Genomic DNA, 14285 nt, shown 5'->3' on the forward strand with positions numbered 1-14285 from the left:
TTGCGATCAATGAGATGATTTTATCCATATTCTTTGAAAGATTTATCATCAATGAATGTAAGATATGTTTGATGATATAAGTTTGAAAGAAAAAGTATATATCCATATAGTTCAAGGTGAATCAAGACAATTTTTTTTTTTTTTTCTTTTAAATATAATTACTCATTAGATGCGATATTATTGTGAGAATATTATATAATATATTAAAACAATCTTATCATAAAGTTGGATTCCATTCTCGTGGGCGTGACTTGTATATCTTTTGGGGGAACGTCTAAATAATAATCACAGCATTGATAATAATAAATATGACTTCTGACGATGCGCTGACTAGACAAGACATACGGATGAGAAAAAGAGAAAGGTATAAAAAAATAAAACCAGTAAAATGTGACTCTGATGCGCGGGCGCTGCTCCGCCTACTGTGGCTTTTTTAAAATTATAAATTGAATTTTTTTTATTTACAAAACATAATCGCGCCCATTTCACATGTTCAATAATATAAATAATTTTTTAAAACAACAATCACAATTAAATAAAATCATAAAGATAATATTAATAATAAATAATATCACCAACTTACCCTGTCCAAGTCGTCTTGCAACTGGCTTCGATCTCATTTCAAATTAGTTTATCTTCTTTAAAAATCAAACAGTAGATCACTCTCAATAATTAATCAAAAAAAAATATCACCGAACAATTAAAATCCAATAAAACAGAACAAGAAAAAATAATCACTTTAAATTGTTTTCTTTTTTATTGTTATTATCAATAAATAAATAAATTTAAGACGTTATTTATTTATTTGTTGAAGATTAAAATGTCATTTAATTAAAATCACTGATTGATATATATATAACAATAATAGAATAAACAATAGAACAATAATCACGTTTATCATACATAATAGTATTGTTTTGATTACGATGAAGATGTGTATGAAGGTGATGGTGATAGGACTCTGGGATTATCACCGCAGAGTATGTCGCACGAATCTGTCCAAAAGAGGCTTCTCTGTCCTCCAATGTTGCGCCATCCAACACCGTCGTCGTCGGCGCCGTTCGTCCTCGGTTTTCTGTCAAGCTCCCCTCCCTATCTTTCTTACTCTTTTTTCTCTATTTTTTATTATTTATTTTATTTTTCACCCCTTCTTTTAGTTGTTGCCCCTCAATTCCTTCTTTCTTATACTTGTAAGCCTGTGTGTACGACTTGTCGTATATTCACTTGGTCCTCGTTGTCGTCATAGACGTCAACGTTGTCCTTCTCGTCTACTCTGTTGTCGTTGTCGTTGTAGTTTTAGTCTTTCTTGTACTCTTTTGCTGTCTTTTTCTGCTCTTCTATATACTTTGATTGTTTCTTTTTTTACTCGCGTTTATACCCTCCACCAATTTTATTCCCCACCTGATACCAAGTCAACTTGTAGCCCGTAGTATGAAAAGAAGGAGATTGTTCTTCTCCCCACCATGTTAAACATCGTGGTGGTGTGGTGTCCACCAATGATCAACCAATGTCTTTTGTGAGCTTGACTTAACCGCGACTTTGCCCACTCCAATTTCTTCAATTTTATATTATATATATATATATACTTATTTATTTTCATATATGTATTGTGGGATGTATACAAATATATGTGATTGTTCAAATTTTATTTGTCATGACAGGCTGACTCCTCACTGGTTGAGCTTTATATATATAATCCTCAATTATAACCAGACATCCATCGTAAACATGGACTTGATTTTATTATTTATTTCAATTTATCACAATCTATATATCCAATATGTTATTAATCATTGAAAATGATTAATAATTTCTTTATTTTATTTTTGATTTTTGAGTTGTCAAATGAAAAAACCCATATTTCTAAATAAAATTATTTGCACTTGTAAGAAAACACTATTGCCACCCTTCATGACGATCAAAACGAGTCTGCTTTAGTCTTGAAGTTAAGAATATGGACAACCCTAAAACTAGCACTCGTATTTTCCTCACGCTCATTCGTCGACAAGCACGAGCATTCTCCCATCAGGCACCCCACAGGTATATACATATCATTTTTTATATTTGTGTTTGTTTATTTTATAACAAAAAAAATTTGTCATAGTATATCGAGTTGCTATACATACATAAATTTATTTATTTTCAGGATAAAAAAATATATGTATGATACAAATGTTGTTTTTTTTTTTATAACTGAGTATGTAGTTGATATTATTATTATTTTATACTTGGGGAATATCGGAGGCTGACTCGAGTATCGGGTCGTCGCCCCTGGCAACCCTTCTGCTCGTGATGTACCTGGTCGTCGCGACCTCCAGACACCCCCACCCCCTCAATCCTCTTTCTAGGTATATACCTATATATAAGTGTCTGTCGATAATCAATTCTTCATATTGAAATGCATTCAAAATAAATACTCATCTCAAAATTTTTTATTTTTTTTTTTTCGATTTCGAGCTTGCAATTGAATGAGGTTTTGTTTTTTTTTATTTTGTTGGAATTCTTGACAATAAATGTCGAGTTTGAAATATGTTTTAACGACTTTGAATGGAAGACGTTGTGTTGATTTGAATGAGGCTTTTTAATTCTTTTATTTATATAGTTTTTGTTAAATAAATTCGTATCTATACATATATAAAATTTAATTTATTATTCTAAAAATTAATTGGGAGTGTTTTCATTGTCGGTATGTGTGTGTATGTAGCTTGACTGGTGTAGACCTCTCATTGAAAAGCATTATATGATATCAAAAGTTTTCACACGTATGTATTTGCGATGAGATTTAATTCTGGATTTATCAGTGTGTAATTAAATATTCAACGTAATTTTGAATTGCATCAGTGAGATTTTCAAGTGTTAAACGAAATTCTGCGCATGTTTTTGAGCGCAACTTCAGAGCTCCGCCCTGCATGTTGACTTACAGCTTCAACTTTTATTTATTTATTTATATATTTACTTTTTATTCTGAATCTTTATGTATGCAGCGTCTCCAATTACAAATGTACATTTCAACCACCATTTTTTTTTGTTTTTTTCATATATACGCTCTTTTACATTAAATTTAAAAAATTTAATTTATATATTCATTGAAAATTCATTTAATTATTTTGTAAATATAATATTTTTGTGTAACAATCCTTAAATAATTTTTTTACTATTCTTAATTTAATAAATCGTGTACCTTGAATACCGTTATAAAAACGTTAAATTTGAACTAACAAGATCGATCTTGATTTAACTCTCAAAAGTTTGACCATACCGAGGTAAATTGATTAATTAATTTCCACGTAAATTATGACATTTAAACTAGAGTTAGATTTTTTCAAATCTTTCTTTTAATTTATATTTTATTTATTTAATTATTTTTTGATGTATAAAATATATTTTAATTTCAACTTTTTATAAAATTTAATTAATTAAAAAAATTAAGTTAAAGATCATTATATAATAAATTGAATAATACTTAAAATACATCATATAAATTTTGTACATGTATCTTAAGTTTATATTACGATACGGTCGCAGAGTGAGACAAGAGCTGCGTAACGAACGAGCGCAATATACGCTTGAAGGTGAACGTGACTGAAATCGCAAACACAGAAGCGCGTCCAATGAGATTTACAGCTTCGGGCAACTGCCCGCCTCGTCTCACTGATCCTCGATCAATGATTCGCCTTGGATATCGTTTGCAAAATGCAACAATCATTTAAAACAATTTTTTTTTCATTCAATTTTAAATTCAAATTAATTATTTCTATTCTCACAAATAAATCATATTCAAATTGATAATCAAAATTGATATATGATTTATCAAACTTGATCTCTTTCGATATGAATATCAATACATGTTTTTTTTTAATTATATCATATATATGTTAATGAAATTTAACTTAAAATATTGAATCTGAAATTTTCGGTTAAACCATTGTAAACTGACACTCAGTTTTATTCGTGTTTCACCATAACTCTCTTATTCTCGTCAAAGAATAAATGAGACTCACAAACTAACGAATGTGAGTCGAATTTTCTTATGCATCACATCCAAAGACGAAACACAAAAAACAAAAATAAAACAACAATACAATAATTCATGTGCGCTTTGTGACTCTCTCTCAACACAAAAAAATAAATAAAAAACTATAAAATGGTAGAAAAAAAAAAAAAAAGAATTGTGTATATATATAAATATATATATAATAAAGAAGAAATGACTCTTGGGTTATACACACGGCATCCATCCATATTTAAATTGATGTTGTGTATGCGGTATATACATATATATATTGTGAGTCGCCCACACTATGGGTAACGCGCACGCGGGCGTGAAGCAGGTGAACAAGAACCTACAAATGAAGGTGTGCTTGTCATATGTACACCAGTTTATATATATAAAATAAAAATAAATGTAAAAGTGAGTACCCGGGCGTGTCAGCCACGCAAGTCTTGGATGAATTTACTTCGTGCACGTGCAGATATATTCTCAAACACATAATATAATTAAATATATATCTGTCATTCAAAGTCGATACAGATTTTCTATTTAAATAATAATTTAGTGTAATAAAAATATTAACTAATCAAAAATAAATAAATCAAGTATTAGAAAAAATTAGCTGAAAGCGTAAACCATGCATTTTTAATAAATATATAACAATCATTAATTTCGTGACCTCTTTCTTTTTTTCTCAACGTGAATTGCGATTAAGTCGATCATGTTATAGCCAATAATATGCAATACAATAATATATATATATTTATAATTTGAATGATGGTGAAGAGAAAGTGAACCGTTAAGGGATGACGTATATTAGGGACACTCTTGGTCGAGTGGGGTATCCCCAGGATCTCTCCCTATCCTTAACCGGCTATAAAAACCACTCGCTTTTCTCATCGACCCTTAGCCAAAAGGCCAATATTCTCCCACTCAATATTTTATCGATCCTGATGAAAAGAAAACTTTTACCATATACACACTTTTTACTCTTAAACTTTCTTTACTGTCTTTAATTTTTCTATTTGTTCTCTTATTATATTCTTTATTCTTTAACCCCTGCAACGATATATATAACACTGTATTTCATTTTCTGTGTTTTACTCGACCACCCGCTCTGATCATCCCTCAACGTATCTGATCAATTACACACACATTTATTCATTATTATTATTATTACTATGGGACGATAGTCATCTATAAAATTTAACACTCATTTCAATATATAGACAAAAAAAAATATGACAAAAAATTTTTTAGGGTCGTGTGATTTTTTTTTATTTTGAATTTAAATGATTTAGGTGCAATATTGTGAAAAAAAAAAATATATGTATATACAGTTTATACAAATTGTAATGAGATTGTGAGTCACTGTCGGTGTGTGTTTGTGTTATCTTTATTTCTTAACGAAAAAAACTTTAAGGCAGTTGTTCCGGTGTTAATTGAACGATTTGCATTGCCAGAAAGAAATTATCACGATTCTCAAATCTAAAAGACCAAAACTTTTTCATTGTAACATCTCAGTTGGGGGGAATTTTTTGTTTTTTTTTTCGTTCTTTATTTATTTCGTTATACATATATTTACAATAGAAAAAAAAAATAACTGAAATATATGTGCATAAAATAAATTAAACGAGTTGGATAAATTGTGTCGCATGTCGCGAGATATATAGAATCTATGTGGCCCTAAATTTCCCCACAAATTTGAATCGATTGGTTTATGACTAAATTAAATATATATAATCTGACTTTTATATATTTTTGTAATTTTATTATGTCACAAATGATTTATGAAAAATTGTTTAAAATGTCTTGTGATTACTCAAGTACTCAAAAATAAATATCAAAAACTATACATGAAAATTATATCTCATCGTAGTTTTGGTTTTTATGGACTGTATTTGGTTCGCTGATGTCGTCTTGTGATTTAAAACATTGCTAGACCTTTTATACTTTTTATTTCGTCGACTTATTTTTTTTTCTTTCCGGTTTAGTATATACACGATTTCTAAGAAACATGAAATTGACGTGTAAAACTCACTTACTCGTCCCTCGTCTGTGAAAAAAAAAAAAACAAAAAAAAAAAAAAAATGATGGATAACGCAGTCCCATATTTCCTTCAAATCTCAAATAAAAAACTAGAAAAGTATAAAAAAAAAAAAGGATAATAAAATAACAATGAAATCAAGTTTAATCAAGATTTTCGAATTATTTCGATATTTTATTGTGATACTTTTTTTTGATTACTGACCCCGAGTCGTAAAGTCCAAGTAAAAATTTCAGCCAAAACTTCTTTGATATAAAAAATATATAAAATGTAAAGCTTTTCTTGTAACTTGCAATCTCCTTCTGTTGTAAATTCTTTTTTCATCAAGACTCTTTCAATTTTAAGGTTTTTTATCCATTTCTTTATATATTTTTTTACTTCGTTTCATTCGATGCTAGAAAATGTATATTGTCACCTAGATCTTTAGGAGTTCATATCGTGACGTCCACAAGTTGCATATTTAATTTTTTTAATTTGTTTTTTCTTCTGAAGAGTGTTTAAAAAGCAAAAAAAGTATGTCGTGCAAGCAATATCATATCAGCAATCATCGTAGCTTGGATATGTATAAGTATGTCTGTATAATATATCGTTGTGTTATTTATATACAAAATTTTATTATTGTTAAAACATATACACAAATTTACAGTATATATGTATAGAAAAAAATATTGTGTACGCGTATTTAAACATGTATATATACATATAAAATTTTTCAGTTCAATTTTTAATATATTCGTATTCGTGAATTTTTAATATATTCACAATTATATACACTTGTGTATATATAAATGGTAAATATTTTTTCTTGCATGCTCAGAGACTGATGTGACCACAAGTGACCACCACGTCGTAACATGCAAACTGACCTGCAAGACCGTATCTTGAAAATGGAAAATATAGAAACAATAGTTACCTCGTTGTTTCATCTATTTATATAGTTATTATTAACTTTCTTCACAATTTATTTCATAGAAAACATTCGTACAATTATCGATTATCATGTTTACGTTTGTGCATGCAAGTTAATTTTTGTTTTCTTAAAAAAAAAACTTTGCTCTTCAAAAATAAATATGCTCATGTGAAATTATCATTCATTGATTCATCAGAATGATCAATATATTTAAAAAAAGCTTTTTCGTTAATTTCAAGGTCTTCAAAAAGATTATAGTTGTTGAATCTGATTTTATAGTGTTATCGTATAAAATTTAATGAGCAATTATAATGTTTCTTTCAGTCTTGTACTTGTATTATACATGTGTGTTTGATTGTATATAGCTTTTCTTTTCTAACGATCATGAAACATACAATTAAGTGTTGCCTTATCTATAAAAATAACAATGATTAAGTGATATTTTGTTCTTATGAAGTTCAATTTTTCTTAATTCTCTCATTGTGAATTGATATTTATCTACATGTAAAAACAAGTTTTTTTTTTTTGAATACATTAAGTCTAGAACTTTAAATAAATATTTAAAAAGATATAATTATTTACTGTCGCATGATAATCGAAAAAAATAATTATTTGAGATCCAGATATTTTTAGTTATCTTATCGTACATAAATTTTACTTTTTTTCTTTTTTTTTCCTACTCAATATCATAAAAGATAGATGTTTTTTTTTTTTTTTTCACTAAAAGAAAAACATCTGACAATTTTTAAACTATCATTTAATAACCATATCAATACATGGCATATGCCAGCGGGACATTGATTTCATAGACATCTGCCAATGCTATCAACTAATTTCGTTCTACCATTTCCGTTTCCAAAAATAATTTAAAATAAAAAATAAAAATTAAATAAAATAGAAGAGTAACCGTTATATTTTGCATTTTTAAAAAAGAAAAAGACTAAATAAATATTTTGAGCTCTTGGAAGAACTTGATTGGTACTGCTTGACATGGCACCCTGCCAATTCTCAATCGTCTCTGTGTTGACTGTTTCGTCGTTATCGCAATATTTTAAATTAACGGAAGCATATATGCATATATATAGCTATTAATTTTTTGCATGTGTATATCTGTGATCATTTCTAGTCAATTTTAAAATTTTTTATATGCACACACTTACACAGTATTATTTTATATTACTATTTAAGAAGGAAAGAAAAAAAAAAAAAAGAAATACAGTCAGGTGAAGGGATGAATACTCGTGTATTTAAGCACATAAGTGGGTTTGGATAACTAAAAGCCAAACGAGTCTATCACAGAACGAGCATTCGGGTGGAAAAATGCAACTAAACGCGAGTAATTGGTGGCAGGGTAAAGGGGGGGTTTATTTCAGACTCGCGCGATTTTTTGCCTTACCCACTTCATCCTTTTAGCCTGCACCTAGCCCTTCATCACTGATCCCCCTCTGCCCCCTTCTCGCCCCCTCAATTTTGCCACCCTTTTTAAATCCTTTTATACAAGTCAACATGTATATACATATATTTTTAGTTTAATTTTGATGTATTTTTCATATGTACAAAATAAAACCTTGGGGTTTCCTACTTGCAAATTATTCAATTTTATTTTCATTTTTTAAAACTGGGTCACACTGTTTAAAAAAGAATTATTATTTTTTTTTTTTGTTTTCCATCTAACAAAAAAATTAATGGTAAAAAAAGGGTAAATCAGAGACAAATGATTTTATATATATTTTATATGCATGACAATAGTGATCTTGAAGTTTTGAAAATAAAAAAAAAAAAAACTATTTAGTTTGACACAGACGTCTCAAGTTACAAATCTCTTTGTTTCAAAGAAAAAAAAAAAAAAAATTTAAATAAATAAAAATCACTATTATTTATGTTATTATTATGACAATAATTATTATTACTATTTTTTTTTTTTATGGTGTACTCGGTTTTATGGTTGGGTCATTATCATGAGATGTGTTTCGTGCGTCTGCATTTGAGCCTAACGAAGGATCGTAAAAACATACTAGCGCGACTTTAAGACACATCAAGAGTTTTAGACATCCTTGTATGTGTGTCTTAATAAAAAATAAAAATACATATGTATTTGTGTGTATGGTAAATAATTTTCGTGGAAAGGTGCCTTGACCGTCCCTCAAAAATTTAAAATACACACAACATAAATTATTAAATCATACATGTTATTAAAAAAAAGAACATTAAAGTTAATAAATGATGAATAACTATATATATACTAAAAATAATTATAAAACTTTTAGAGAAATAATAATTAGAAATAAATTAATAGAAAAATGTCATTTGTTGCATTTGTATATAGATGTTTGTTGATTTTATATTTTTATTGTACTTGAAAACATGACCAAAGTGATTTAAGACGTTTTCTGTCTTTCACTTATATATCCTTCCGATACAAAATCACCCTCTTGTCGTCTAGCATCCGATGCTTCTATATATTGGGTATTTCTTCCATCCATCAATTCTCTTGCTCGTTTTTGTAACTCTACTATCGTATATATATAAATATATATATATATACACATGCCTGCGGCATTTTGAATTGGGCGTGTGCGGCTGCCCTTGGCTTTCGTTGCGGTTTTAGGTTCAACGCGGGTGCAAGAGAAATACCGTGAGGTATAAAGGGAAAGAGAAATCGTTCTCTTACAATAACTCTCTATCTCACTCATGCTCACTTTCATTTTCTCAATTCAGTTATATGTCGTTCAAGACCTCAAACCTACGTTTTACAATATGTATATATAATGCTTGTGTTAAACCAGTGCTTTTGGTACAACCCTCCGTACCCCATTCACTGATTCAAATTAATCACAGCCAGCACGAGCTTCAACTCACCCACGCTTTTATATACCCTGTGACTTGTCTCAAAACAACCCTCCCACAGTATTCAAAATCTTCTAACTCAAATAAAGTTTTGCATCATCACATCAACATTCAACATTTAAATGTCATCACTAAATAATGAATAAATTTATTGTTTATTAAAATAATAAAATCATTTCATAAAATTAACAGACAGTTAAAATTTTTTACTTATGATAGTGAAGAAAAATATATTCTAGAATTAGAACAGCAAGCATAAAATGAAATATATATATATAAATAAAAATAAAATAAAGAATTGTAGAAAAATAAATGAAAAAAAAAAATTGTGAAGAATGGGAAAAAAATGTGAACACACCAGAGAACACATTTTCCATCAAGGTTTTCTTTTATATATTCGTTTCTATTTTTCCTGTTTTATTTTCGTATATGAACCACTCCTCGATGAATCCGCGAGGCGTCTCATCACGCAACATTACCCCCTGCTGCAGCCTCCATGGCTTCCATCCATCCAACCATCCTTTCTGATTTTTTTTTTTTTTATTTCTTCTCTTCATTCATTCTTTTTCTTTTTTTTCCAAGTGTATATACCACCCCCTGACTTGCTCTCTTGCATTCCATCCACGCAACATTAAGCCCACTCACCTTCATATATATATTTCCCCAGGTTGTATTTAGTCTGTTGGCCTCTTACCCCTCATCATCCTTCTACTTCTCTACTTGCACATACATACAACATATATATATATATAGTTGTTAATGTTAAAGAAAAAAAACGAAAAGTAGTTTAAAAGGGTAAATGAGATGAAGAGATGAAAAGAGGAAGTATGTATATATGAAGAGGATATATGTAGTGGAGAACTTTGGTAGTTGCTGGGATAAGAAGAGGTAAATGCAAGAGAGGTCTCGTCATGGTGTCTTTCTATATTGATCCTCTTCTGGTTAAAGAGACGCGCGCACCAGCCTCATCTACAATCCTCTTTCCCTTTGCCTCTTATGTATATATATCTACATTTCTCTTTCTTCTCTTCATCTTTTTACCCCCTTTAGTACAACGATATATATATATATATCGTATATTTTTACCCGTCTACTCTCATCAGTAATATTCAACCGTCGTATTCAACTCCCTTCCTCTATAAATTCAAGTTTAACCAAAAGATCCTCCCTTCCTCTTTTGGCTCATATTCTTCTCCACCAACCATCGTACAACACTCCGCCTCTTTTTCTCTTCTTCTGTATCCTCACTTGCAGTGATTATTTTTGGTACATGTCGACTCTTTTATGATCAAACTTATACCTAAATATAAAATTTATTGTATATTAATCTATACAATAAAATAAGTTTTAATTAATTTTTTTTTGTTTGTACATTATATAAACTTATTTAATTTTAAAATTAAAAAAAAATCACTGTAATTATTTCTTTCTTATCAATATTGGTACGACATTTTTTTGATGAATTAGCTTGACTCTATTTATGAGCGTTATTGGAAACTTTATAGCGTGATATATATCAAAAAAAAAAAATTATACAAATGCTACTATTGAATATTATTATTGAAAAATCTTGTATGGTATAATTATTGACACAATAACAAGGTATATATGCCTTTGTTACGTAAATATTGAATATTATTACTTTTTTATTAGTGATTTATCATTATTTTTCATATAATTCAATTAAATAAATTCTTTTTTTTCTCTTATCATTTGTAAATAATCTTTATTTTGATTGGTCCATGAAAGATTATTGTGTTACCTCCCTCACATTAAATTTCTGCTTGAGATTTTCATTGTTTGTACAGTCGAGTGAGTATCTACTTGCGTGAGCATCTCTCAACAACTCAAGTACCATATCAAAATAACGTTCACTCATTGGTGGATGGTTGGAGCATCCGCCTCGCCCAGTTGGCTACCATCGTAGCATCTCTCTGCTCATCCTCGCGTCTGCGCTTCATTCTATTTCATTCCGACCATTCTAACAATAATCATTTCAATTCGAATTTTCTGCAACCAAAATGGTGGTCACATTTTATGCAACAATATTTTTTTCTTCTTCTCGTCATCATCTTTACTTTTTTTTTCTTTTTCTGTACTCTTGCACCTGCAAATATAATAAAAATTTGTTTAATTTTTTTCTTCAAGGTCTAAAAATAAAATAAATGTAATTTATATTACAATACTTTTTGAAAATGTTTATTACTTTTGTGGAGGGCTCATGTTGCTCTCTGTCAATCTCCCAGAATAACACGTTCATAAGAGACTGTTTATATGTATACATATATATATATATATATATAGTCATACATCCTGTCATACATCTCATGGTGCTAAAAGTGTCGCGTTGCGTGGAATTGCAGTTTGCCTTTAGTTATATTGAAGGAGAGACACATTAGAGCTTTTCGTATGTTTGCTATAAAGAGAAAGTGTATATATATATATATACTTAATATTCAGAACGAAATATATAAAAAAATGATTCACATAGTCATAACAAAATTGAATATACGAATTTAAAGTTCGCAAAGAAATTAAAAAAAAAAAATCATACGTGAGGTCGAAATTAAAACAACAGTTGAATGGGTGAATCTATTGTTGAATTTCTAAAATTAAGTTAATTATGCAATAGCGGTAGATGTAGTTTATAATAATTGATTGCAAAAAAAGGATAAATTCTATGAGAAGAGAGGGTGGATGAAAAGGGCGGTAGAAGATCACATCTATATGTTGTTAGAAGGTATATAGAAATGATGTAAAGAGGAGGAAGAGGATGATGATGAGGCAAAGGAGGGAGATGGGTCCAAAGAGACGAGAAAGGTATATATACAGCTTAACTTGGAGGCGGGAGGTGGTTGCCATGACAACGAGAAACCGCGGCAGCCACCAAGCTTTAACATCGACAATGCCACCGGAGAAGTGTCACTGACTTCTGGTCTACATCGTCAGCATAGATTTATATACATATATATATATATACACATAAATTCATACTTGCAAATCAATTGATTCAAATCAATAATAAAAATTAAATTAAGAATAAAAAAAAACAAAACTTCATGCAGAGTTGAAGCTTTTGTTTGATTTTTTTTTAATTTTCATCAAATTATATACATATATTTATTTGACATGATTTTTTTTATTTGATCTATAACAGAAGCTTCAAAAAGTCTTAAAATACTCTCTGAAATTTTTCTTCTTTTTTTTCGTTATCCAACTATGTATTTGCTTTTATCTTTCTCATTTGGCACTCAGACAAAAAAAAAAAAAGAGTAAAATAATTTTTACTGTCGCTTTACTCAGTGTGACGAAAATTAATTCAAGGTTTCTAAATATAACATTCGAGTGTTACTACTCTCAATTGTGTTTTGGCACATGGATATATAGTATAGATTTAAAAACGACACTGAAGTTGCTTGTTATGGGACGTTAAAAAATCATTTGCTGTTAGAAAGAGAGATAAGAACTGAGTCAACAAAATGGCTGCAATATCTGAGTGAAAAAATAAAATAAAAATAAGAGGAAAAAAAAAGACTTAAAATGTAGAATACTTTATTCTCGAATTGAGAGATGATAAAAAGGGGGTCGTGATAAGAGGGTATAGGTGGAAAGAGAAACGATGCTCTTACGAAGCCACGACTGTATATAGTCCGATTCCGACTCTCCAGTAACCATGGAAACCCTCGGGAAAAATCTATCGATTCTTCTCTTTGGTCTTGTGTTTGAAAAGAGAACTCTTTCAAGAATCTTTCTGTTGGGTGGCCCTTTTTTTTTTTTTTTTTATTTTTTTACTTCACATTCAGTGTTGCCTTCTTTTTTTTTCCTCCTTCCTCTTTACTTTTTTATATAAAAATACATACCTATATACCTTGGTCGCAATGGATAAGAATTCTCTTGGTTCTTGCAATTTTTTTTTTTTTCAAGTGTTCCAGTGTCTGACTTTATGGAAAATATAGGTTCACACGCTGGTGATCGTTAAAGAGGTTTATTTCGTTAATAAGACCGGACGGTCTGCTGTTTGTGCTTATTGAAACAATAAAGTACCTTATACAGTTTTACTCTTATATATACAACTCTCTCTCGTTGAAACCCCCATCTTTGTCGTCTTCTTCTTATTCTTCTTGTGTTCTTCTCAAAGTATATTGGGTTCAACCAAGATGGCGGTTTTGGTCACGCTCACAATCGTGACTTATGTGGCCAAGCTGCAAAAAAAAAAATAAAAAAAGAAATAAAGCAAGATTAACCGATCAACTTACGATGGATTTATATCGTAGTTATTAGAGTTTACTTTTATTCTTGATCATTCATTTTTCATTTAAATTTTTTTTATTTATATTAATTTTTTAAAACGATGTCAATATTTAATTTATATATATTTTATAAAAAAAAAAAAAAAATAATAATAATATTTATAGCTTGTAATCATAAGATTTGAAAAAAAAAAAATATATCACAAAAGAATAATAATAAAAAAATCGTTATCAACAAAG

The 14285-nt window shown here is 29.2% G+C and overlaps 1 protein-coding gene and 1 long non-coding RNA gene across 3 annotated transcripts in view; one reads left to right on the forward strand and one right to left on the reverse strand.

The window, feature by feature from the left end:
* Nucleotides 1–1931, reverse strand: part of LOC122856598 (histone-lysine N-methyltransferase MECOM-like) — a 51727-nt gene extending 49796 nt beyond the window's left edge. The window contains exon 1 of one of the 2 annotated variants that reach the window (XM_044158322.1): nt 584–1931. In XM_044158322.1, the coding sequence (XP_044014257.1) occupies nt 584–620 (37 nt within the window). In that variant the 5' untranslated portion in view covers nt 621–1931. The remainder of the gene's footprint in view (nt 1–583) is intronic. The other variant, XM_044158305.1, reaches the window with a different exon arrangement.
* LOC122857578 overlaps nt 1–14285 on the forward strand; it is a 50896-nt gene that overhangs the window by 33186 nt on the left and 3425 nt on the right. The window lies entirely within an intron of this gene.

The sequence above is a fragment of the Aphidius gifuensis genome, linkage group LG1, assembly GCF_014905175.1.
Source record: "Aphidius gifuensis isolate YNYX2018 linkage group LG1, ASM1490517v1, whole genome shotgun sequence".
In the NCBI taxonomy this organism is placed as follows: Eukaryota; Metazoa; Arthropoda; class Insecta; order Hymenoptera; family Braconidae; genus Aphidius; species Aphidius gifuensis.